The sequence below is a fragment of the Notechis scutatus genome, chromosome 1 (assembly GCF_049901735.1).
Source record: "Notechis scutatus isolate UNSWTSFEM ecotype Mainland chromosome 1, rNotScu1.2, whole genome shotgun sequence".
Lineage (NCBI taxonomy): Eukaryota > Metazoa > Chordata > Lepidosauria > Squamata > Elapidae > Notechis > Notechis scutatus.
The window spans coordinates 51171660-51198708 of record NC_142009.1 but is presented as its reverse complement, the minus strand read 5'-3'; the positions used below and the strand labels follow the sequence as shown (position 1 = coordinate 51198708).

At 35.2% G+C, this 27049-nt stretch overlaps 1 protein-coding gene across 2 annotated transcripts in view; it reads left to right on the top strand.

Moving 5' to 3' along the window:
- Positions 1 to 27049, top strand: part of USH2A (usherin) — a 502972-nt gene that overhangs the window by 375882 nt on the left and 100041 nt on the right. For both annotated transcript variants that reach the window (XM_087963894.1, XM_087963886.1), the window contains exons 48-53: positions 1594 to 1759; positions 15296 to 15519; positions 16865 to 17075; positions 18038 to 18235; positions 19613 to 19767; positions 22796 to 22994. In XM_087963894.1, coding sequence (XP_087820020.1) covers positions 1594 to 1759; positions 15296 to 15519; positions 16865 to 17075; positions 18038 to 18235; positions 19613 to 19767; positions 22796 to 22994 — 1153 coding nt within the window. The remainder of the gene's footprint in view (positions 1 to 1593; positions 1760 to 15295; positions 15520 to 16864; positions 17076 to 18037; positions 18236 to 19612; positions 19768 to 22795; positions 22995 to 27049) is intronic.

Here is a 27049-nt window from a genome sequence, read left to right as displayed (position 1 = left end):
AATCTGAATTTAGGATTTTACTTTGCTTTACAGGTCTATGAAGGTTGTAAATGCAAGGATTTGTCCTAAAGTTCCTTTATACCACCGTATAACTGCAAACAGTCACTAAACAAGGCAGTTCTTAAATGAGGGCTACCTGTAAAACTACCTGTAGTAAGAATATTTTTATGAAATTAACAAAATTAAGAACATTTAGAAATATACAAGATGAAGAAAATTAATCAAAATTCATTAATAAGTATTTATAAATACTGTGTATATATCTGGCTTAGCCAAAACTAGTAGATAACTAATTAGCAGCTTACAAATATGGTTTTGCATTTATGGAAAGTATTCTCTTTAGAGAAGACCTCTTATTACTGCACTCTTTTGTAAATATCTTCTGGAGGGTCCCCAGTATTTATGACAATCATTTTCTTTTCATTGTTATGTTTTCTTTTCAAATTGCTTTATTTTACACTATAGATTTGAAATAACTTTGCCTAAAATGATCAAAAAGTTATATATGTCACACGAGGAAAAAATAATATTACTATAGGAAGCAATAAGAGTGAATATGCTGTGGGGTAATCCTTACTTTTGGTGGGGGGATAGATTGTTCAGATGTCTCTTTTTTGATGTATGAAGACTGGGAAAGAATAGTGTAATGATTTTGTCATTGCACCAAAAGCTTAAAACTCTGCTCGGAGAAGATTCATATTTATAGAAATCTGCTCAAGAGCCAATTCAAGAGCCAATGCATTACATAGATATTTATATTATATAATATATAATATATATTTCCTAGTGAAATGGCAGAGCAATCTCAAGTGGTCCAAATTTGAATGTTCATGTGGGGTAGACATATATTTGATCAAACTGTCTTTCAGATTGTTACATCCTTCAAATAGCCTTGCATGTCTCTACCTCCACATGATGCACCTGGCAATCACATTCAGGACTCACAAGAGAGCAAAGTGGTCCTTCTTGGCATTCCAATAATCTAGTTTCCTTCCTTCCTTCCTTCCTTCCTTCCTTCCTTCCTTCCTTCCTTCCTTCCTTCCTTCCTTCCTTCCTTCCTTCCTTCCTTCCTTCCTTCCTTCCTTCCTTTCTTTTCCTATTCTATAAAACTTGGGCTTGTATGGTTGCTGCTGTTTGTGATTATAAGAAAATTCACATTCTCTGCTGAATTTTGGAAAAAAATCTCCCTGAAATAGCCGCAAGCCCACAGATTTAAACTTATCATTGATGTATTTCTGAGATTATGCTTCATAGCCATAAGTTTATTCATAGTGCTCTATCCAAGATTTATTGTAATTTTTGATAAATTCAATTTGATTTTATAACTAAGTAAATGATCTGCACATTTTATTGATGACTTGATCAGTTTCCCTTGTTAGATTTTTGCTAAACAGTAAGAATTCAGGGGTCCCCGCTGCTCTCTGAACTTGGCTGTTTTCTTGTAGACATTTCATTACCTAAAGTACATAACAGCATCAATGCTGAATAAGAATTCTGTTTTAATGCATTTGTGGGTTTATGTATGTTATGTTGATATTGTTCTATCAGGAAACGCTTTATACTTTAACCTATATCTTTTTTAAAAAAAATTAGATATGTTACAATGGGAATCAGTACAATACTCCAAGTTTCCAATGCTGTGTGGACAAGTATCTTTCATTTCTTCTGAATGCATCATGTGCTTGTTGTGGACATCAGAGGTATACAGTGGAACCAGAGTATCAATGTTGGGGTAACTATTCTACACGGATATTCACAGGTAAGGAGCATTTCACAGATATTCAGTCATATAGTGGCAGCTTTTAATAAGAAATGCAGGCCTGACTTTAAGTATGGATTAATGGGCTTCCTATTCACTTTCAGAATGAGAAATGGAATTTCTCTAAGGAAGCAGTCTGTTCCACTATTATGGTGTTAAATCAGTTAACCAAAAATGCCACTACTTATCTACATTTGTTATCTAAATAATTTTACCATCAATGAATATGTGACAAGACCCAAGAATATGAGTGTTGGAATCCATACTGAGCCAAGTACTTTTGCTATGTAATCAATAGGTGACTTCATTCTAAATGGTAGACCTGACCTGCTAGTGGAATGAGACCAGTTGAAGAGCAAAGAACATGCAGTTATCCCATGCTAAAGAAAATGAGCTGGTCCAGTTTATCCAGTCCTAGAACTATAAAAGTATATAAGGAACCTACTAATCACACAGACATGCTTTTATAGGGAGTTTTTTTTTATCAGTTAAATGGAGATGACTGCCCTGGACTTCTTCCAAAATATTTTTCCCAGTCTAGTCTATAGCTCTTGCCTTACCTAGGCATCTCCTATCAATACCTGCCTAGTTTTTCAGGTCAATCAGGTTAACTAGGTACTGCCACCTATTTTGATACTTACAAATTGTAATATATTTTGATTCTTACAAATATATTACATTGCTTCAGAAAATGTATGAAAAATTGTTGCAGGAATTGGATATATCTAATTTAATGAAAAGAAGGACTAGGGATGACATGATAGCAGTGTGCCAATATCTAAGGGGCTGCCACAAAGAAGAGTGGATCAACACATTCTCCAAAGCACCTGAAGGCAGGAAAAGAAGCAATGGATGGAAAATAATTAAGGAGAGAAGCAACCTAGAATTAAGGAGGTTTCCTGACAATTAGAGTAATTAATCAGTGGAACAACTTGCCTACAGAAGTTGTGAATGCACCAACACTGGAATGTTGTAAGATGGGATTTTTCTGAAATGGTATAGGGCTTCCTGCTTGAACAGTGGGTTGGACTAGAAGACCTCCAAGGTCCCTTCCAACTCTGTTATTCTGCTATTGTGTTATTTCTGATTAAAAAATGCATTGTGACTGTTCAGATAACAAGTCAGAAATCCTTGGGGGCCAAATGGTTTTTTATAGAGTGCATTCTGGGTGTTCAAACAAAAATAGATTCATGGGGGAATGGTTTGCCTAGACATAAAAGGGCTGCCAGATGGCCCATTGCCAATCGCAGAACACCTATTTTCCAGAAGGCAAACTGAAGAGAAAACTCTCCACCCTTGGTTCTTGCTCTTCAGGATACTTGTTGCCATTACAGCTTATTTTGGCTGTGTTGAGAGGCAGATGTACATAAGTAGTTCCAAAGAAAACATTGGCTATTGTTTTTATTTCCCTCAAATGCCTCTGAGAGCCTATTTGGATCCAAACATATTCATCAAAATCACAGTGCCCTTTAAAAGGTTAATTATTTTTTAATTAAAGTCAGGGACGTATGAAGCCAAGGAAGCTATCCACAGTCTATTGGCCCTTACCGATACCATGTTGCCTAAGATGCTGAGATATTTATCAATGCAAATTTAAGCTTGCTTTGAGCATCTTTTAATTTAATTTTTTTCACATTGATTATTGGCCACATGTTTATATGGAATAAGTCTGGTGGCTGAAGGAAAGCTTTTTTTCCTGGATATTTAATGCATACATGTCTTTGTAGGCAATTGTGAGGTCAGAAGCTAAATTGACTGCATTACCCATGGTTTGGCACACATCGTGTGTGTGTGCTCAGAAGGACTTTGAATTTCTGCCAAGCTATGCAGCACATCCTAAATTCAATGCCTTCAGAAGTCATTCATATATCACGATATTAGAATGTCTCCCATGATGTCATCCCCCAAAAATGATATCCCAAGGAACTAGCGGAGAGGCTTTGGTCAGTCACATTAATCTCGGTGTTCTAAAAGAAGATGATTATTTCTCTGACCTCCGACCTTTTCAGTGATTTCTGTTAACACACTTAATGCTGTTTACAAAGGCAAGTAAAGTATAGTGACACAAAGCATATTGCCTTTAACAGCAACAACAACAAATAGAGCAAGGAGTTGTCCATTCCAGGCAATGGTTATTTTATGTGCTTGTTACTTTTGTTTCTTGGAAAGAAACTCTTTTTTTATTTTCTTCTCCTTCATTTTCCATGTATGGCTAACAAAAACAATACTGGTCACTTTCTGCATGTGTATATACAAACACACACAAAAAGAAAAAGACTCTGATTACCCCAAGGAAAATGTTAATGTGGGTCATTTTTTGATAAGGATAACAATTAACTAGGCAGACTCTTGGTTGTATTCAGAGCTTGGTTTGGAATGGATTCCATTTTGAGAGGTTAATGAGAAGGTTACTAATTCTTTATGTCTTATGTCTAATGGTCCTTTTATAAAGCAATACAAAGGAATTATTATTTCCAAGTGGTGTAACTTGAAGGCCTTCAAAATTAGATTGAGGAAAATGCAGGAAAATGGTTAAGTATCTCAACAGATTATATCTCTTTTACTTCTTCTGATTGTTCTTATCATTTTTATTATTCATTTTATTTTATAAAGATTTATGCATGCCACTCTTTGCGTGCATGTTTTCAAAATGTTATTTGGCCAGTTTGAAATGATATAAGACATGTATTTGCATTTTGCAAGTCAGGCAAAGCATAGTAATGTTATCAGTATATGGAGAGCAGAAAATATATAGTTATGAATCCTCAAGCAGAGATGGGGTTGGAATGAATGTGATAAAATTAATAGTATTAGCATTTAAGCATCATAATTTTTTTCCCTGCTGCATTGTGGAGAATGCAAATGATGTTCTTCCTTGAGTGTTATGTCAGAACATGGAAGATGACTTTTTTCCATGTGAAATTGCATATACTCATCAAAGAAGACAGGTTTTTTAGAAGTTCTCAAATCTCCAGGCTGATTATTAAGCGTGGGAGAGATTTAAACACAGGTTGTGAAGAAAATATTTTAAATGGCAATAACTGAAAGACAACCAGGGCATAAGTAGACTAGGAAATGTATAACCTTGAATGTGTATTCAACAGTAATCTTTTTTTTTAAGTATTACTGTTTTCCAGAGAGATTTATAAATAGAAGAACAGAGGAGTTAATACAAAAGGTGCAGCACATCTGATTCTATATATCCAAATACTTTTTATCTAAGTTGGATCATTCAACCCTCCATCTCTTATCCATACTACTAAGCTTGTGAAGTTTTTAAACTATAATTTTTATTCTACATCATTAACCTCCATATACTTTGATGTTAAATGACATTGTAGGAGGACAGCTTTGTTAGTGTACGATAACCAAAAATGAGGAAGAGTCTGGGTGTATCTTTTCAGATTAACCCATTTTATTGGAAAAAAAATAAGCTTTTTGTGAGCTACCTCGATTGCCTGTACATTTTCACCCACACCACCAGGTCTCAATAAGTTCACATACAGATTTAGATGCACCTTCACATAATCTTCCCCAAAACTGATATATGCCATCATCTGCCATCAATGCCTCACTGGATTCTACATAGAAAAAAGAGGCAAAACAGGCTTAGAAAAAAATTAATGGACATAAGTTGGACATTATCATTCAAAACAAGGATAAAGTAATACTAGAACATTTCTACCTCTTAGGACACTCCATTACAAATGTCAAAGTAACTACTTTTGTGGAGTTGTTTGTGTGTATATGTATGTGTTTACCAACACAATTTAGTAAGACATTAATGAATTTACATTCTTCCAAAAATTCCATTCTTAGAATGTGTCAACGAGCACAATGGATTTATAATACATTACATTTCTCCATTGATAAAATACTTATAGTCTGTCTTACAAGACTCTATATAACCTTCTTGCCTTCTGTCTTTCCCTCCCTTCCCCCTCTCCCCCCATGCTTCACCCCTATTTAAAATCCAATATCAGTTTATCTTGCCCATGCTTTTGATGATGTGAATTGGAACTTACAACAATCTATGCTTTTAAATAAAATATATTGGTATGCAAAGTTGTTATATTAGACTCCTGATATTTTATGAATAACCCTGAAAACAATACTATTAATGATAGTAGAAGATCAATATTTCTCTTCTCTCCTGACAAACTAAACCGAAACTGGGACTGGTCTTCTGTCATTGACCTTATGTGAAACATTCAGTGTTTCATCTCAGAAGAACACAGGAAACATTATCTAATGTTCTTTCTGAACTTTACCCCTTTTAAAGCAACACAGTGAATGGCTGCCACTGGAAAGCATTGCTTCATAAAACATTTCTTTATGTACTTTATTACCTAACTCTTTTTATTTGCCTGCAGGAGCCCTTTAACAAAATCACATTGAATTGACTTTCTCACACCAAATCAAATCTCCCTGGTCCCAGTACAGTTGTCTTTGTCAATATGTATTTTATAAATGGAGTGAATTAACAGATGCGCTTGGAAAAGAACTGCTGGGGTAGCGTTTATGTTTTTACTGCTCTCTCTGGGCAAAATGAGTTGTGTGGGAGTGTAATACAGGTACCTTGGGATCAAAGACGTGTTCTTCATTTCATTGCGTGTTTACATAGATTAAATGCACAGACTCTGTACAAGCATGGATTTAAAAGTTTTGCTTTTTATTTTTTGCCCAGCTTTTATATATATTAATATATGAAATGTAACAATATTATATTATTATGTGTATCCTGCCTGAAGTAGCCAACTAAAAACAATAAGGCTGTAATTTATGCATGCTCACTAGGATTAAGCCCCATTGAACTCTGTAGGCCTCACAGCTCATTAGGCCTGAATATGATTGGGCAGCAAATGTTTTAATTCCCCTAATGTCACTGAACTGCAGCATCCCACACCATTTTCCATTTTGGTTGGAGGTTGTCATTAGTGACACCTCAAAGGTCATTACTATCCTGATTACATTATTTATTTTAAAAATATGACTGTTTAGATATATTTTACTCTAAATTGCCATGCTCTGCAGTAACCCTAAATGCACATTAGTGAAGCAAACATAGACTTTTCTTCTTCTTTTCTCTTCCCTTTCTTCCCTCATGGATGATTTTGTTTTTGTTTTTTTTGGTTGTAAAATTGTAAAGTTCTCAGGATCACACATATTATTGTTGCTTCCATAGCCACAAAAAGCAATTTTCTTCAGTTGCTCTATATAGAAAAAGTAAAGAGCAACATTGTTCTACCTAAGCATAGATAGCACTTTCTGTTTTTGAAACAACCTCTGGTAACTATCCACTGATTCTTCCTACACATGCAAAGTTGCAATTGATTCTCTCTCTCATCAGCATGCTGTGCTCATTTTTCCAAATGTGAAGACCTTTGCCTCCATAGGTAATTAGTAATGAGATGTCCCACTTTCATGTCTGCATGGCTAACATTTATCAGTTCAGGCTGGTAGAGGCTGGTAGCTACTACTCAGCATTTGGTTACTTTCACCCCTTTTTAAAAAAAAATTGATGAGAAGCTATCTTTCTTTACTCATAATTTTATTTTAGCTTAATGTTATTATCATCTTTTTAAGGGGAGAGATCACCTTCAAAATAGATACTTGTAAGAAATAATGCAAATTATATAGGGCGCAAGTCTACAATAGCTTTTTTCCTCTACATAAATAATATAAAGAAGGAAGAGAAGATGATACTGTTATCTGACATATTCTTCTAAAGAATTCATTTTTCCATGTATATATAGAATATACAGCTTTACAAAATGTGTACAAGTATACAATAACTCCTTGAAGTATCTCTGACATTTTTTCAGTGTGAAAACTTGTGAAAGATTCAGGCATCAAATGTGATTTTGATGCCATAAAACTGAACAGTACAATTAACTCAATCCTTTGAGTGGCTTTTTAAATATAATTGCTATTTTTTGGTAACATCGATCTGATGTTGGATCCAATATACCTTTTTAAAGTTTCTGTTTGAAATAAGGAGTATAGCCTACTTTAATGTTAGACAGAAATATTTTATTCGCATTGAACTCAGTCTATAGGTAGTCCTCGGCTTAGGATCAATTGCTTAGTGACTGTTTAAAGTTATGACGGAGCCCCCAAAAGATACTTACAGTTGGGTTTCAAAGTCAAGGCTACTGTGAGACCTCCATGGTGATGTGCACAAAAAGGAATGCTGTAGAAACTCCTCTCACTAATGTGCCCACCATCCCATTCCACTAAGTCCTTGCTGGGTGAGGAGAGCAGGGTACTCCACGCTTCAGCATCCCTAGGCTTTGTGGCTCCACAATGAATAGTAACACTCCAAAAATGGTGCTCATGTCCAGGAGGGTGCAATGGGGGCTGCTCCTCATTCTGCATCTTTCCTTGTGATTCTAAAGATGTATATCCCTTTCATTCTCAATTTTTCATTTTTCCTTCTTTTGCTGCATCCCAATGATGTTCGCTGTTGTCTCTTGACTACGATAAACTTCTCCTTTCCTTGTAGCATAATTATGATGATAATAAGTTTTAATTTATTTTATTATTTTATCTATCATCATCATCATCATTACCACCACCACCACCATATGACATTAGCCAGGAGACTACAATGCATTTTAGTGTATTGCAATTATAATTGGCTGTTCATGGTACATTCTCACCTCAGATAAGTTTTGGATCCAATGAGTTGTAGGAAGCAGTCAGAGACAGTTTAAAAATAAGATCATGTGGCCTTCTGAGGGCTAGGGCACAATAGGTCTACCTTATCTCTGGCAGCTGAAGGAGGGACCACTCTACACTCAGTGTCAGATTTAGGGAGCAATTGAAAAATGAATCAGTGGGCAAGAACTAAGATATAGTGGCTAAGGTATTTGGCTGCCACTAGAGAGATCCAGTCCATCTGCAATCGCAGCAGCTCATTTGGTAACTTGCAGACCAACCTACCTCATGGGATTCTTGTGAAGAAATATAGGAGAATAGAGTGCTATCTATGTGCTTCAAATTCCTGAATAAAGGTGGAATATAAATATATGTGCATGATTGTGCACCAGAGAAGGGGCATGTAAAGTGCTAAAAGTATCCAGGCCTTTGTTCCTATACTTTAAAGTTGTTGCTTCTCTATGAGTCACATGATGGACAGGGAGAGGAACAAGGGTTCATATGATTGGCAGGCAATTCAAAATGACCATCATGTGACTATAGCAGCAGCTTGAAGCAGCCACACCTTCCACAAATTTCATTCTCTCGGGAATCAAGGGTCCTGGATTTTGGATGCATCCTGTAATGTATCTCATTAGAGGTACCTTGGTTCAAACATTGTTGCCCATGATGCATCATTTCACCCGGTTAATAATAATGGCAACTATAGTATAGTGATAGATAATAGACAGAGAGATAGACAGACAGATATAGATAGATCTTATTTAAACAAACAAATAAAAATAATAATTAAAGAGGTTAATGGTGGGATGAAGAAACTTCTGCACCATAGAACAATTGACCTGATTAATGTTGGGGATATTTATGCAAATGTTTAGAAATATTAAAAATCATGAAGCATCTATAGCAACCCAATTAATATAGGAGGTATAATTTGTAAAAAAAAAGTGAGTAATGATGATAAATTAATAATCAACCAGTGTACTTCTACAGGAGCCTTTTGTCTTTGAGAAAACATACATTTATTGTTTGTATATGTATTTTATGTTCTGTTTCACTTAAGCTTCTAAAATAGAGGCATTACTGGTTAGTCACTTCTATGATATTAGTGAAATCTTTCCTAGAAGACCAAAAATGGTGCTTGCTTGGGTTCACCTAAACTTCACCAGAGGCTATTAAAATTAAACTAAACCATATCCATTTTTCAATATGTATGTTTTCTTTATCATTCTCCTAATGCTCAGTTGTGATAATCATATCCAAAGAACTAGTTTGAGTAAATTAACATTGATTCTTTATGAAATAACAGGTTGAAGTTCTGTGAAGAAATTGTCATTGGAATAATTCCAATTGAATGCACTGAGGCTTCTGATTAACATGGTGTAATCTATACATATTTACCTGAAACACAAAGCTTGCTGAAATCTATACATATGGTGTAATCTACACATATTTACATGGTGTAATCTGTACATATTATCCTGAAACATAAAAACCCAATTAAGAATGGCTTCTGAAGGCTTAATTGTACTGTTTTCAGACCACATCATTTTGCCATGCTAATGGATTTTGGTGAATTTGTGGATTGAAATTGGAAAATGTTTCATGGGGCGGGGAGGGAATTTCTCCTTTATGCTGGCACTTGTTTAAAAAAATCTGAATTTTATTTATTTTTTGTGGGTGATTGTTTTAAAAGTTGCTTTTTTTTTTCCTTTAAAAAAGAAATCAGTCCACCAGTGAAAGATAGGCCTTTTCTTATCCCATTCCATACTACCATAGGCATATTTTCAACCATACGTTCTCTGTGTCAATAGTCAAGAATCAAATGCCATGTCTGATAAATTAGGGTAAGGTCAAAGGCTATGCTGTTTGGTTTCAGAAGGATGTCTGTTTCTGAATTTGCAGCAGCTCATTCATACTGAAGTGATGCACTATGGGAATTACTACCAAACTCTGCTCAGCAACATCTGCTCTCCCTAAGTGAGTTAGTGCACGTCAGACATCTTTATGTCAGAATATTGCAGTGATGGATGCAGTCTTCAGAAAATGCTGCATAAAAATCTGGTGTGCCGTTCTGGCCATTAAGTGAAATTACTATTTAAATTAATGGCGCTGTCACAGTTTATCTGTGCAAAGAATGAACGCTGATTAGGGTATTAAGTAATTAGCAATTTATCACGCTGGAACAAGGTTGATAATAATTAAAGAAGTAATGGTTTACCAAAGAAACTAGAAAGGGAGTCACTTCTTGTTATATGAGTGAAATCTTGGCTAAAAATATTATTCAGTCAAACAAAGATGAGATTCTTAGTAATAGAATGTAGCTTTCTCTTTCTGTCCTAGCATAAAAGCAATTCATTAGCAAAAGTTTACTTTGCCTGTCCAAAGAGCATCTAAACTAAATTGCTCTCACTTGTTATTGAAGAAGAAATCACTGTATGATGTAATCACATATTTTGGAGGAAGATAGAAAAGGAACAATAATTGTATTATTTTATTCTTTTTAAGATTGTAAGCTTTCCAGAGTTACCTCATGGTGAGCTGAGTAGCAAACACATTTAATAAATACATGAAATAAACTCTAACTGACTTATAAATGCTATACCTCTTATACTGCTCAGGACTGCAGTCCTCATGTGAACCAGTGCTAGGCACATAAATATAGTAGACCTGTTTTATGGACTCTGAATCAGCTACTGATATTTTTCCTGGTGCAATATCAGGTGTTACTTTTAATCTATAAAGCCCCATACAGCTTGGTGCCAAGGTACATGTATCTTCAGGACTACCTCTTTCAAGTGGAAACCAATCCTGTCTTTTACAAATAACCTGGGAAAAATAATACCATAAAACCAGGAGGTGAAAGTGGACGTTCTTTTCTATTGTGGCTGCATGTTTTGGAACAGTCTTTCGCTAACCTCATTGGCCTTCTGGAATTTATATTTATTTTATATAGATGCATTTGTATTTAAGTTTTTCCATCTCTATATATAGTTAAATCGTAGCCATCTTCTTTCCACATTCCACCCTTTCCGTTCATCAAATCCATAAACCACAACTTCATTTTTTCTATTTTCAACAAAAGGTCCATAAAAGTTTCCAGCCACTGACAAATGTAGTTCTTGTTTTTTCCCTAATCAAGCAAGCCAATTTTGTCATCTCTGCAAATTCATTTTCACAACCATTCCTCCACTGTGGCTAATTCCAAGTTTTTCCATCTTTGTGCATATAATAATCTTCTTCCAGTGATCATGAACAAAGTATCTTCTATAGATCTTTGGCAGTTGCCTATCCATTAGTCATAAAAATGTGATTTCAATTGAATATTAATATTTAAAATACTTTGTTGTCACTGTAAGACAGTTTGGTCAAGTGGTTAAGACACCAGGCTTAAAACTGGGAGACCATGAATTCTAGTCCTGCCTCAGCCAGCTGGATAACAGTTCAGTCACTGTCTCTCAGCCCAACTCACCTGTCAGGGTTATTTTTGTGAGTATAATAAGAGGAAGAAGATGTGTTGGGTATGTTTGCCCTCTTGAGTTTTTTATAAAAAATAATAAAGGCAGGATACCAATAAATAAATAAAAATCTCCCACAGTCCTTTGTTGATAGTAGAAATAAAATGAGTTTAAATAAAAGACATTCAGAGAATAAAATTGTCTACTGCTGTACAAGTAGAATGGAAACATTAATGGGAATCATTTCATTCACATATTACTCCCTCAGGTTTAATAATATGGATTTCTTACAAAGTAATCAATGTTGGATAGTATATAAGATTAAACTGTCTTGTTTGAAAAGTTTGGCTCCACTATGATATGATATCATTTATATGCATTTGAATTTAACTAATCCCATGAATAAAATAACTTCATTGATTACATGGCTAAGTTAATCATTAGGTTTATTATATCACATAATGTCTCCTCTGCTAAGATGGATCTTTATAATCTAATTTTTTAAAAGGAAACTCTTGCTGAAAGAAATCCTGATTGAATGTTTGACTGTATAATAAATACAAATAGATACATTCAGAGATCTTGTTCAGAATATCTCTTTAAAAAATGTTTGCACTTTCTATTTTTGACCTGGACCTATTCCCAAGATTCCTTCCTTTATAAATACTGGCATGCTTACCAGCATAACATGTCAAAGGAGCATGGAGGTTTTATCATACTGAAGAATTATTATGGACAACAAAAAACAACTCCACTGTTCAACCATTTGAACACTGCAACTATAGGCAGAAAGCAATTGTATAAAGGAATGTGGCTTATGAGAGAATGAAGATGTCTTTCAGAAGCATAAATAGAAAAATTAAATGTCCTCCTTTCCACAATAAGAAAGTAACGAAGAATAATTTTAATTTAAAAAATAACTGGGCAAGTTTCCCTCTCTCACTATCATTCTTGCTGGCATGGTAATCTTATCAAACCTATCTGATAATAGAGGTTCTATTACACAATTGCTTATTTTTTGATGCCAATTCATATGGATTTTATTATAAATGATTTTTAAAAAGTTCATGGAGGAGCAGCCATAATTAGAAGTGAATCCTAAGAGCTATTTGGAAAAAGTACAAAGAAGAGCAACCAAGGTGATTAAAGGCCTGGAGACTAAAACATACAAAGAACAGTTGCAGGATTTGGGTTTTGCTAGTCTAGAGAAAAGAAAGACTGGGGGGACATGATAGCAGTATTCCATATTTGAGAGGCTGCCACAAAGAGGAGGGCGTCAATTTATTTTTCCCAAAGCACCAGAGAGCAAAAAGAAACAAAGAGTGGAAACTAATTAAGGAGAGAAGCAACCTGGAATTGAGGAGAAACATCTTAACAGTGAGGACAATTAACCAGTGGAACAGCTTGCCTTCAGTTATTGTAGGGGCTTCATTATTGGAGGTTTTTAAGAAGAAAATGGACAGTCAGTTGTCTGAAATGGTACAGGATCTCCTGCTTGTGCAGGGGCTGGACTAGAAGATCTCCAAGGTCCCTTCCAGCTCTATTTTGATTCTGATTCAATTGTAAATTGATACTACAACTATCTCAGGAAGACAGGTGACATAATTCCAAGGAGCCTATAAAAACCCTGATTGCTTTCTGGCATAATCCTTGTTTGTTTCACTGGTTCTTCATATTAAAAAAGAGTGCATACAATATTGGTACAAATGCTACCTTTTTTCAAACAGAGGTTTAAGACTGAGAGGCTGCCTTATTCCAAGTAAAGCTAATTCAGTCTGATTTATTTGGATTAGAAAAACTATTTAGGCCAGACAAAACGTAACTGTGGTTATCTGATGTTTACTTTGTTTGTTAATGGAGATACTCAAGACAGAACTTCAAAACTTCTGTATGGATTGAAGAGCTGAACTTTGGTCTGCCCAATTAGATGTCTTGATCTTAGTTATTCTCCTTCCAGATTGCCTTTTTATCTTTAGGAGGTTATAGCTCTCCTAAAATTAGATTGTGTACATACTGAATCACAATATTATCAAGGACTACTGACAGATTGAATGGATTAATCAGATTTAGTTTCCAAAGTGTCCATACCCTTAAATCCAAGCCTGTTATTCTACACACTTGGACCAGAGGTGGTATTCAGCAGGTTCTGACCAGTTCTGGAGAACCGGTAGCAGAAATGTTGAGTAGTTTGAATCCTACCTCTGACTGGCCCTGCCCCCATCTATTCTCTGCCTCCCGAGTCCCAGCTGATCAGCTGGGTCTTCTTTGGTTGCCCTGCACAGGAGAACGAAGCTGGAAAACAGGTTAGTGGGGTGGGGAGGGAATGGGGATTTTACAGTATCCTTCCCCTGCCATGCCTACCAAGCCACGCCCACAGAACCGGTAGTAAAAAAAAATTGAATCCCACCACTGACTTGGACACTTTGGAAAACATAATATTTCTTCTGAACAATTGTGTACTTTTCAGGCACTGTATAATGTTGTGATAAATGCTTAATATCATTGAAAATATAGTTTGTGAACATGACCTATTTTTGTATCTATTTTATTCTTGTAACACAGGAGTTGGCTTCCACAAAAAATAATCTAAGAATAGGCCACCAATACAACTTAAATTGTGTTTCATATCTTCATTTATATATTTTTGGATCCCATTTTTAATCTCTGGCAACTGTTACAGCATGACAGCTATAACAAAGCAGTGCTTTAACAAATATGCATTAATTACAGTATTGTAAAATATTGTGGCTTGAATACAATAGTATCCATTCAGAGGTGGAAAGCAGTGGAACTGGTGGAAACTTGCCTCCCAGTGCATCTTCCAGATCCCTTTTGCAATGTTGAAGGACCACTTGGAGATGAGAAAGAAGAGATACCACAATTTTTGAAAGAAAATAGCAAAATTCTAACACTTTTTCTTGAGGAGAAATATTTTGGAGAAGAAACTAAATTAGACTAGAATTCTGAAATACTAATGTATAGACATTAAGGAAATCTGTCTTTTCCTAATAACCAAATCTATTTTGCATTTTATATGACTTTAGAAAATCTGTCTTTCACTGATTCATTTGTTGACAAAACTGGTGGGTTGTTTTGTTTGTTGATAAGCAACCTAACTTTTTTAATTAAAAAAAATTAAGTGAACATGGAATGTGGAACATATGAACTGCAAATAGTTACTCTCTGCAACCTATGCTTAAAAAGGAAATTGTCTTGTGCCAGTTCTTCAAGATTAGTTACTAAAGAAAGGTCTAGCAGACATGTTAAACTCAACATTTAAGTACTACTTTAGATGCCTTTCCTCAGTTTCAATAGCTACATAATGCTGGTGCTTTTATGATGAATTTTACAGCATTCTAGGAATTTCCTTCACTTTCTCCTCTTCTTGCCTTCATGTATAATATTTTTTTTGTTTCAGGAATGTTCTGTTGTAGACATGAATATGTGAATATGTCAAGTATAGTATGCTGCTCAGCTTTCAGTGGTGAAACTAAAGCCCACATTAAAAAGAATAACTCAGTGCCATTAAAATGCTGTGTGACTGAACTTATTCCAGAGAGCGAAGAATGTTGTAATGGACTTGGATATAATCCCTTGAAATATGTTTGCGCTGACAGGATTTCATCTAGAATGATGATGAAGGTAATTGATAGAAAACCTCTTGGTGATTCTGATTTGACAATGGGAAGAGAAATACATTGTTCATAACTATTTTTGTAAAATAGGAATATAAAAACTCCTCTGTGCATTATTCATTTTCGCATTACATCCATATTAATACCAAATGAGTTTGCCATGATTGATGTTATTACAGTGAATTCTAAAGGAATTAATAATGATTAGCTGCTTCTTGTAAAGTATTGTTCAGCACTTCAGATTAGTATAAAGGCTAAAAGTGAACATTTTGGCCTGGCTGGAAAATGTGCATATGTGTGTGTGTATATAAATATATATTAATGTTCAATTGCTTATTTGGTTGTTTCCATATAGCCTGTAATTTGGGCATTCTTAAAGTTTATGTTGGGTTTGCATGGGCAATAAGCATATATATGAAGGGGTGGGGATGCCAAAATTTATCATTTTAACATTATGGCCATATGAGCAGTAAGTAAGAAGAAATATTAAGCAGTCCAAACTATCAAATGCTAAAACAAAAATATTTATTAAAATAAAATATCTGTAAAGGCAAAGCAAAGGTTTCCCTTGTCCAGTCATGTCCAATTCTAGGGGCTGGTATTCATCTGTTTCCTAGCCAAGGGAGACAGCATTGTATGAAGACACTTCCGTCGTCATCTGGCCAGCAGGACTATACGCTGAAGTGTACAGAACACCGTTATATTCCCAACAAAGATACCTATTTATCTACTTGCATTTGCATGCTTTCAAACTGTTAGATGGGCAGAACCTGGGGCAAATAACAGGAGCTCACCCCATCAGGCAGCACTTGCATCTTAAACCCAGTCTTTCAGCTTTCCAGCTGATAAGCTCAGCTTCTTCACCCACTCTTCTATGAAATACATATTAAAAATCAGCAAGTCAGTGAAGTGTAATGAAGTTAGGAATTTTCAGAAGGCTTCAATAAGATCCAATAAACTATTGGGGCTAAACATTTGATACATTAAGATAAGTGCCAGGCAGAACTCTCTAAGGAAGAGATTCCAAACCTGGAAAGCGACTCTTAAAGCCACAATCTGTAAGTACACACCTAGTGGGAGAAAAGCATTTGGGAGTTTTTCTCTTTGCTTCCTGTCTCAAAAATGGTAAATACTAATTAAAACGTAAAAGCAGCAGGATTTTAAAAGTGAGTCTTTAAAAAAAATATGAGTAAACTAAAAAAAATGATACAACTAAAATATAAGGTGAGATTTTGATATTTCATGAAAGGTACCATTTTAAGAGCTTGGAAATGTATATCAGAAAATACTTTGTGTATGTCTATTTAAGTTGTTTTTAAAGGTCTTCAAAAGTTTGGGAACTATTGTTATAGATAAAAGAAGAATCGAAATGCATCCCACTGTGTCCTAGATCTACTGAAGAAGTGACATACTGTGGACAGTGTAACTTTGATGAGCATACTTATTTATGTGCTTGCATAAAGAGTTCCCGTAGTTATACAAAAAATAAAGACAATAAAAGGATCTGCCCATCTTTGGAGGAAAAGATTTATACAGGAGGCCCAACTCAGTATTCATTCAAAGGTAAAATAATATGTGATGACTCATTAACTAAAGGTTGTAAATTCTGAAAGTGAAATATCAGTGAAGGATCATGTTTGGAAATTGTTTTGAAGTGAATAAAATCTTTTTATCAGTATACTGATAGATATTAATTCAATGCTGATTACAATTGGAATAAATATATATTGTAAATGTAGGAGCCTAATTAAATCAAACTAAGAGTTCATCAAACCAAGGGATCACTAAAAAGCCATCTCTCCTATCTTCATAATGAGCACAGATTTCTAAAACAGAAGGTCAGTTACACCCATCATAATTTATAAGTGATTATTAAAATTACATAAAGTTTTTGAAAGAATGCTTTGCAATGAACATGAGTTCATATATTATTCATCTCTTTGAATCATTAAAGCAGCTGCTTCTTTTTCTAAACTCAAATGTCTGAAAATATGTATATTCTTGGTTTGCGTGCTATCTCCACAATTGGAAATCCATCAGAGTTAGTGATGCAAATTCATCCCTTAACTATGGGTGCTTTGAGATGAATTGCTCCAAATCTCACATCCTCTTGTGAGATTAGATGTTTTAGATGCTGCAGTTAATCTATTTAAATTGCCATGATTATTGCTTCAATTACTTCCAAATGAGGCCCTGTTGCATTGGTAGCTTCTTCTCATTTCCCAATTTCATGCTCTAAACTTTCATCCCAAAGCCATCCACTAAAAGCATAAGTTTCACTAAATAATTTCATGTTCTACTATTTTTACAAGAAAAGAAGAAAAAAATCATTTTTTTTATTCCATGTATGTGTAATGAAGTTTTGATTTATGCACAATTCTTCTAAAGTGCAAAGCTTATGGAATGAAAAGATGGATTCACAAATCTGAAACTGAACCAGATTGAGTTAGATATATCTAAATAGAAACCCAGTATACTTAGCATATAGATTGACAATAAACTCTTGTTAAATATTTTCCTTGTAGATAAGAATCTAGAACCTCATATTACATATGAATACAGGCTAGCTGTGTGGAACAAACATGGGAAAGGTTTTAGTGAAATGAACAATGCAACCACTAACCAAGATGTCCCTGAAGGTGTAAATCCACCTCATTGGACAAAAGTGGATAATCGTGAAGATGTAATATTTTTAACATGGAAGGAACCTTGTCAACCAAATGGTATGGTATTTTGTCAAACTACAATGTCTGATTTAGCATTTAGCCAGCGCAAGGTATTTTGGGAACAAAAACATTTACAGTAAAATAATATTATGCTTAAATATATATCCCTAATATTTTATGTATCATCAAAGAATTTGTGTGTGTGTATGTGTGTGTGTGTATGTGTATATACACACACACACAAATATAAATATGTCTATATAAAAACATGCTCATAAACACACATATGTGTGTATGTGCTTGTATATGTGTATCTATAGACATAATCTATATATGGAATGTATGCACATGCACACACATGCACACACACTTTTGCTTCAAATTCAAAAAGTGTTTGGATGCACAGGAGTGTGAACACAGCATAAGCCTTTAAAGCAGCTGTTCCTTTTCTTGGGGTAGCCATATATTTCCCAAAAAAGATGAAGTTCCTTTCAAACTCTACTGACAAATGCTATAGGTTCCCTCCTCTGCATGCTCTAAAGCACTTTTCTAAAGTATTTTTAACTTCAGTTGCACTTCTGAAGTGTGAGTGTATGTGGTCTTGTTTATTCATTCATACTGGTGAAGAATAACAACTTTAATTACTGGAATTAGTTTCAGATCTTCATTTTCACCAGAAAAAAAAAGTGCAATATATTTGATAAATGTAGTCCTACTTTTTTATTCACTTTATCATAATGGAATCATGTTCATGATATTCCCTAACCCACAACTTTTACAGGGTCTCATTTGAATGCAAAGTTACATTATGGTGAATGTTGTATGAACAAATCCTAGGCTGTTGTGCTTTCTCTCTTTTGTTTTTCATAGATGAAAGGAAGAATTTAAAGTTGATGCTCCTGTTTTTATTGAAGTGGAGATGAAGGCTATCTTCCTATAATATACTGTGAATAATATCACAAAAATCTATGAGGTTTATAAGAAATTGTTGAAACTTGTTTTTTTTTTCCAATAAAAATCACTGCTTCTGACCACTCTATATTAAGATATAACTTTAAAAATTAATTAATTAAAATTGGAAAGGAAAGGTCCAAACATCCCAGAAGAAGACAATGGCAAACCACGTCTATGTTACTGCCAAGAAAATTGCATAGATATGTCCACAAAGTAACTAGGAGTCAAACTTAATTGGAGAAAGAAGAAGATGGAATAGTGTAAGCAGAACATACAGACCTAAAATTCAATCAGGAATTGCAATGATATATCCAAACAAGACAAAAAAAGTCATCCAATGTATTATTTATAGTTGGTATCATGTTATGGTTCAAGCATATCTTTTTCTTATAGAATCATAATACTTTAGAACTTTAGTATATAATTATCTGGCATACATTCAATTCAAACAAGTGTTTAATTTCCTTCTTTATTAATAAGGTATCATCATTTATTATATTATTCTCCGAAATGGAGTTGAACATTTCAGAGGAAAGGAACTGAGCTTCATGGACACCAGTGGTATTCAACCATACCAGGAATACTCATATTTACTGCGTGCTTGCACCGTGGCTGGATGTTCAGACAGTAGCACAGTAAGTAAATCTTTCAGTAAGTTGATGACAACATATCTTCTTCTCCTTCATCATGTTGTAGCAACCTTCCGAAGAGCACTGAAAATATGGAAACATTCATCTTTTGGCTACCTATTTTGATGTTTCCAGAGAAACTCTATCAGCCTCCTTGTGCTGTAGCCCAGCACAAGAAATGGGAGAAATCACCCAGATTTGGCCAAATAGCATGTAAATTCCTGTATATATTTGATTACTAAAAGACTGTGATCCTGTTTAGCTGATAGATTGTTGAATAGGATCACAGACCATTCCAGTAGTTGTAAATATAGACAATTGCATCCTTCCTTTTGATGCAGGCAAATATTAAAACAATAACTACTTTTGTGGTTTTTTTCTGAAAAATCTGGCAAAGTCAGGGATGAACAAGTGTTTGGCTGAGTATTAGAAGCTAATAGATTATTATAGAAGTAAGTTATTACTCCAGAGAAAGCTCAGTCAATCAGAGTTTGATAATTGTTGGATCGAACTCAAGCATGCATAGCTTATGCCTTTACTGGCATTTGTTTAGCAGAGTCTCTGAATAATACCATTCTGGGGAGGCTGAAGAAATTTGCCTTCTCTGTTGTGGAGGAGCATATCAAATTGAATATATTGAATTAATATAAAATATTAAAATGGGGTGAATTGGGAGCAATGCACTCAAGCAAATAGAAGCAGTTTTTGGGAAAGATGCAGGAAACAAGAGTTCATAATACTTCTTGGACAATTGGGTCAACACCTTGTTGTAGGAATCAAATGTTGCTCTGTTCCTACAGGTGAAACTCGAAAAATTAGAATATCGTGCAAAAGTTCAGTAATGCAATTTAAAAGGTGAAACTAATATATGAGATAGACTAAGCCGTGATTTGTCATAATTGTGATGATTATGGCTTACAGCTCATGAAAACCCCAAATCCACAATCTCAGAAAATTAGAATATTACATGCAATCAATAAAACAAGGATTGTACATAGAACAATATCGGACCTCTGAAAAGTATAAGCATGCATACATACTCAGTACTTGGTTTGGGCCCCTTTTGTAACAATTACTGCCTCAATGCGGCGTGGCATGGAAGCTATCAGCCTGTGGCACTGCTGAGGTGTTATGGAAGACCAGGATGCTTCAATAGAGGCCTTCAGCTCTTCTGCATTGTTTGGTCTCATGTCTCTCATCTTTCTCTTGACAATGCCCCATAGATTCTTCATGGGGTTCAGGTCAGGCAAGTTTGCTGGCCAATCAAGCACAGTAATCCCATGGTCATTGAACCAGGTTTTGGTGCTTTTGGCAATGTGGGCAGGTGCCAAGTCCTGCTGGAAAATGAAGTCAGCATCCCCATAAAGCTCGTCTGCGGAAGGAAGCATGAAGTGCTCCAAAATCTCCTGTTAGATGGCTGTGTTGACCCTAGACTTAATGAAGCATAGTGGACCAACACCAGCAGATGACATGGCTCCCCAAATCAACACAGACTGTGGAAACTTCACACTGGACTTCAAGCATCTTGCAGTGTGTGCCTCTCCATTCTTCCTCCAGACCCTGGGTCCTTGGTTTCCAAATGAGATGCAAAAGTTGCTCTCATCAGAAAAGAGGAGTTTGGACCACTGAGCAACAGGCCAGGTCTGTTTTTCTTTATCCCAGGTAAGACACTTCTGACATTGCTTGTTGCTCAGGAGTGTCTTGACAAGAGGAATACGACATTTGAAGCCCATGTCCAGGATCCGTCTGTGTGTGGTGGCTCTTGATGCACTGACTCCAGCCTCAGTCTACTCCTTGTGAAAGTCTCCAAAACTTTTGAATGGCCTTTTCCTGACAATCCTCTCCAGGCTGCGGTCATTCCTGCTGCTTGTGCACCTTTTTCTTCCACACTTTTCCCTTCCACATAACTTTCTATTAATGTGCTTTGATACAGCACTTTGGGAACATCCAGCTTCTTTTGCAATTACCTTTTGAGGCTTTCCCTCCTTACGGAGGGTGTCAGTGATGGTTTTCTGCACAACTGTCAGGTCAGCAGTCTTTCCCATGATTGTGATTCCTACTGAACAAGACCAAGAGACCATTTAAAGGCCCAGGAACCCTTTGCAGGTGTTATGGCTTAATTAGCTGATTAGAGTGGGACACTTTGAGTCTAGAATATTGAACCTTTTCACAATATTCTAATTTTCTGAGATTGTGGATTTGGAGTTTTCGTGGGCTGTAAGCCATAATCATCTCAATTATGACACATCACGGCTCGAACTATCTTGCTTTGCATGTAATGAGTATCTCATATATTAATTTCACCTTTTAAGTTGCATTACTGAAATAAATGAACTTTTGCATGATATTCTAATTTTTTGAGTTTCACCTGTACTATCCAGTCATTTTTACCTCCATTCTTTAAAGTGGCATGCAGTTTATTTAGCTCTGGTTGATGAAATTTTTTAAGTGAATTTCAAAGAATAGGGCATTGCCTGGCTTGGGAACTAAAAAAGAGTTGTCACACTGATATTGTCCTGATTACTTGTATCTCTTCTAATACAAGAGCTGATGAACCAGCTGCTCTCTGTACACCAGGAAACTAGTTCTGGAAGATGAGGAAGAAACAGGAATTATTTCTGTTTGCATCTCTAGACAATATTAAGGGTAGCAGTACTTCAATATTTATGCCAATAGTTACTCAAGATTCATGTCACATGATATCAAACTGTTAACCATATGGAAAGGAATTAGCCAGCATTCTCTGGTAGGACAGTCTGCCTTCCAAAAGTTCCTTTCACCTAGAAAAATACAGTGATTATCACAATATTGTGATAAATTGTCCACTTCAATTCATAGGGAAGGTCAGATTTCAAGGTCAGATTTCACTCTGAGGGGGAAAAATTTACCTAAGAAGAAAAATAACTTGTTCTACAGAGAGCCATGGGAATGATATGCCAGAGCAAACAACAATATTTTAAACTAGAAGTGACATTCTCATTGATCAAGGTATCTTGTGTTCTATTACAATAAATTGTTAATTTTTTGCATTCAGGTAATTGCAGTCACTGTCCAAGGAATTCCAGAGAATGTTCTGCCACCAACAATTATACCTCTAAATGCAACAACCTTGCATTTGAGTTGGGTGGAACCAAAGAAGCCAAATGGTTTAATCAAAAAATACCTCATCCATCAAATTGGAAGGGGAATTATATGTACTGGCCCTGCAGACCAGGTGCAGCACACTGTCACAGGTAAGAATAAAAAGTTCTTCAAGCAAATGGCATTGCTGATTTATTTAACTGGTCTTCTTTGTGTTAACCTGTTTTTTGAAGACTGCAATCCTTACAATGAACAAATCCTTTAAGTGAATGTATCAATTAGATTACAATTATAACTTCAGAACACCAATGGGGGAGGGGGAGGTTAGTAATTTTTGAATGTCCCCACAAATGTTTATTAACGCTTAATTAATAAGACTTTCCTCATCCTAATATGATAATAATAACAATAATGATTAATTTCCAATATTTTTATTCAAGAACTTATCAATCACCTTTAGAGGAGTATACTGTTATTATGGCTCATTGCACAATCAGCCAAATGTTGAGACAGTATTTGGCATTTTTATTCACCTATTGAGTTCTTCCCAAAGATTTAGGATAGACAGATGTTGACATTGGATGGTCTAAAAGCTATCCTGATCATAGGATGTAAACTGCTCCAAATAAAGATGCCTTTTGCAATTGACTGGTGGTGATTTTGTCAATGCTGATGCTGTTCAAGTGGTGCTGAAGAAGCTTTGGGATTATACTCAAGGATCCTATTCCTTCCTGATAAGGTCATAATTTAAAAAAATGAAGTTTCCCTGAAAGCTGGCTTATCTTCAGAGAATCAAGTCCCTGTCACTGGTATTAAGATTGCAATTAATAAATTGTCAGAAGTCAATTAACAAATCAATTTTACTATGGTGCAGTATCACGGTGCAGAATCTACAAAAGACATGGGTGAGAATAGTAATAAGATTGTCCAAGCATTATTTTCCAGAGATCTTTGGAGTCCTTTCTACTGTATTTTGAACTATTGTGTCTTTCATTAGAAAGTCAGTGATGATTTTTCCAAATTCTTTTGTCAAACTTGAAAAACTTAATCCAAAATATAAGGTGTCATAGAACCAACTCCTGGATTGTGCTAATTCATGTCTTCCTTTCCAGCTTTTAAAATACTTGTATAGCTTTTGCAATGACTATTATTAGTTTGCAATATTATTTAGTGTAGAACAAAATGTGTTAGCCAACTGCCAATGAAAACATGCAACAAAGGTTCTGCTGAAAATTTCCCATTTGCATCAGTGCCTGGTTAAAAAAGCTTAAAAACAAAAAAGCAAAAGGCAACATTTTCCCTTTTGCTATAGTTTTGTACAAAACTAGGATTTCCCTTTATCCCCAAATTTTATAATTTAAAGGGGGGAGGGGTTGCAATGCCATAGTAGTTGTCAATGCATATTTATTCTTTTACACACTTTGAGTTAAAGAAACGTCATTCCTTTAATGTAGCAAGGAACCCCACCCCTTTCACTGGTCAAAGCAAATTTGCCTTATCATCTCAAGGAGTGATTGTGCTTCTGCAATGTGATAATTATTGCTCTGTAAATTCATGATGTTCGCTAAATCAACTGTACTTATTTCACATAGCTCAACTGTTTGAACTACACATCGTTCCAGCTCCCGTGGGCCTATGTTTTGATTTTCTCATCTTCTTCTAAAACCTCTGCTGTTCCCAGAGCAACAGTTGAACATTAATGAAGCTGTAGCATTAAGCTTTCTCTGAGACTTTGAATCCAAGGGCCTTACAAATTGCAGATGAGGCACCTTGCACCTTGCCACTGCACCATTGTCTCACTGCTTATTTTTAATTACATCAAAGCTTTGGAAACATGATCCCATAAATGCTTGGTGGGAATTGTGGTGAATGTGTTCATCATGTGAAATCCATAAATTGCTTATAATCCTCTCAAGATGTTTAAAAAAAGCATTAAGTAATTGAAGACAGGAAGTCCTGAGTTAATTATTTAGAGGTGTTATCAGTGCTTTAAGTAAACTGAAGCATTTTCCACTATCGCCCTGACTTGAATGCCATTGGGATCAAGGGGCACCAGCCATCATCTTCTCATGTTCTCTAATGCAAACAGCAAATGGCAGCTTGTCAATAAAAGACCTTTTTATATCATTTATTAGTGAACACTTCCAGTACTCTGTACAGAACAATTTGGATTACAGTTATTGCATTGTTTCACTTGGTGTTACAATTCCTTTACAAATAACATTTCTAACACGATGCTAGGAGGGTGAAAAGAATTTGAAATATTGGATGGAGTGGAATATTAAAAGAAAACTGAGACTGCCCATTTCAGTATCAAAATCAAAGTCAGAAATTCATTTTTCTAAGTCTAATTTTAGATTTTAAGTGTTTCTAGAAATTATGGGATGGATGTAGGGTATAATATTTTTCCTTAAGACTTTAATGTTGGTTGAATAGTTTTTGATATATGGATCGCATACACTGTACACATATTGTGCCAGAGTACCAAAAAACAATTGTGTTTTTTAAATTCTCATAGGGTAGGAAAATTCCAAGTTGTATAAAACCAGCAAAAATTCCTATAGTATCCTATGCCACTGTGGCATATGTTTCTGTGGACCAGGTACTAGTTCTTAATTTCAGCATTGCAGGCTTTTTAACGCATAAAAGATTTGGTAGATAAGTACCTGTATTAAGGATGTTTGCAAAATAGATACAGTTTTAGAGAACAGTGAATGAAAAAAGTCTAACTATTAAAATCTTGATTATCCAGTAAATTGCACCAATGAGCTTATAACAGATTGTAAGATCTAGCATGTTCATCTATTTTCTTTAAAGAGTGAGAAATGCCAAACATGCAGTCTGAAAGGATGAAGGTATAGCTGCTTTCTCAAATGTTTCATTTTTCAGAACATGCCCTCTTGAGTTATCAGCCTGGTTTCTAAACGTTCCTACGCTCACAAAGAAATGTCAAGATGTAGTATTATTAAGGGATGGGAGAAAAAAAGAGAGAGGAAGGCCTCATTTGGCTGCAACATTCAGCCATGGATTGATTTTATAGAATTAGTCATAGCAAGTCATTGACTTATATGCTGTCTCCCACATTTTAAATTAATTGCTTCTTAAGACTCTAGAAAGAGTGCAGAGAAGAACAACAAATATGTTTAGGGGACTGAATGTGAAAAGATATGAAGAACAGTTGCCGGAATTGGGTATGTCTAGTTTATTGAAAAGAAAGACTAAGGATGACATAATAGAAATGTTCCAATATCTAAGGGACTGCCACAAAGAACTGGAGGTCAACCTATTCTACAAAGCACCTGAAGTCAGGACAAGAAGCAATGGATGAAAACTAATCAAGGAGAGAACCAACCTAGAACTAAGGAGAAACTTGTCTCCAGATGTTGTGGGTGCTCCAATGTTAGCGGTTTTGAAGAAGAGATTGGACAACAATTTGTCTGAAATGATATAAGGTTTCCTGCTTGAGCAGGGGATTGGACTAGAAGACCTCTGAGGACCCTTCTGTTATTCTATTATTCTTGCGACATCAAATGGGGCGAAACTATGATTTATCTTCTCCGGAAAAAAGCCAATTGTGAACTATAGAAATTTATCAAGTTGGCTCATTTCAGCAAATCATAATTAACAAAAATATCAATGTAGACGTCAGACAACTGATAAATTACTATTAATCAAAAATGTAAACAAATGTTTCTGATCTTTTCCCCATGGCCATACCAAATGAGAAATAGCATGGAGAGTTAAGAATACCTGAGTTTAAGGGTCAGTCAACTCATATTTCTCATTCTGCAACATTAAGCCGGGGTAGATTTTACAAGAATTAGCCACAGCTAATGTAATATTTGTCTGACTATTACTAAAGAAGACAAAGAAAATAATTTGCAAAGAGAGACTCTGTCCTGACTATTCATTCAGTTTTCCTCATAATTTCTCCAAAGAAATATTATTCATTTATTTTTATTAGTACAAGACTTATACCAGAAATTCTCTAGAAATTCAAGAGGCTTATGGAATGACAAACATAGAAGGTAATTGGGACATTCATTAACATTTGAGGAGGAAAAAAACAGAAGACGAGACAAGATACTCTGTTTCTATCAGAATGCATTAATTCAAGCATCTGCAGAATTAATTCCATAAAAAAGCCAAAGGAGGCAGACTTCATGCTAAAAAAGATCCTAAATTCTAAGTTACTTTTAATAAGCAG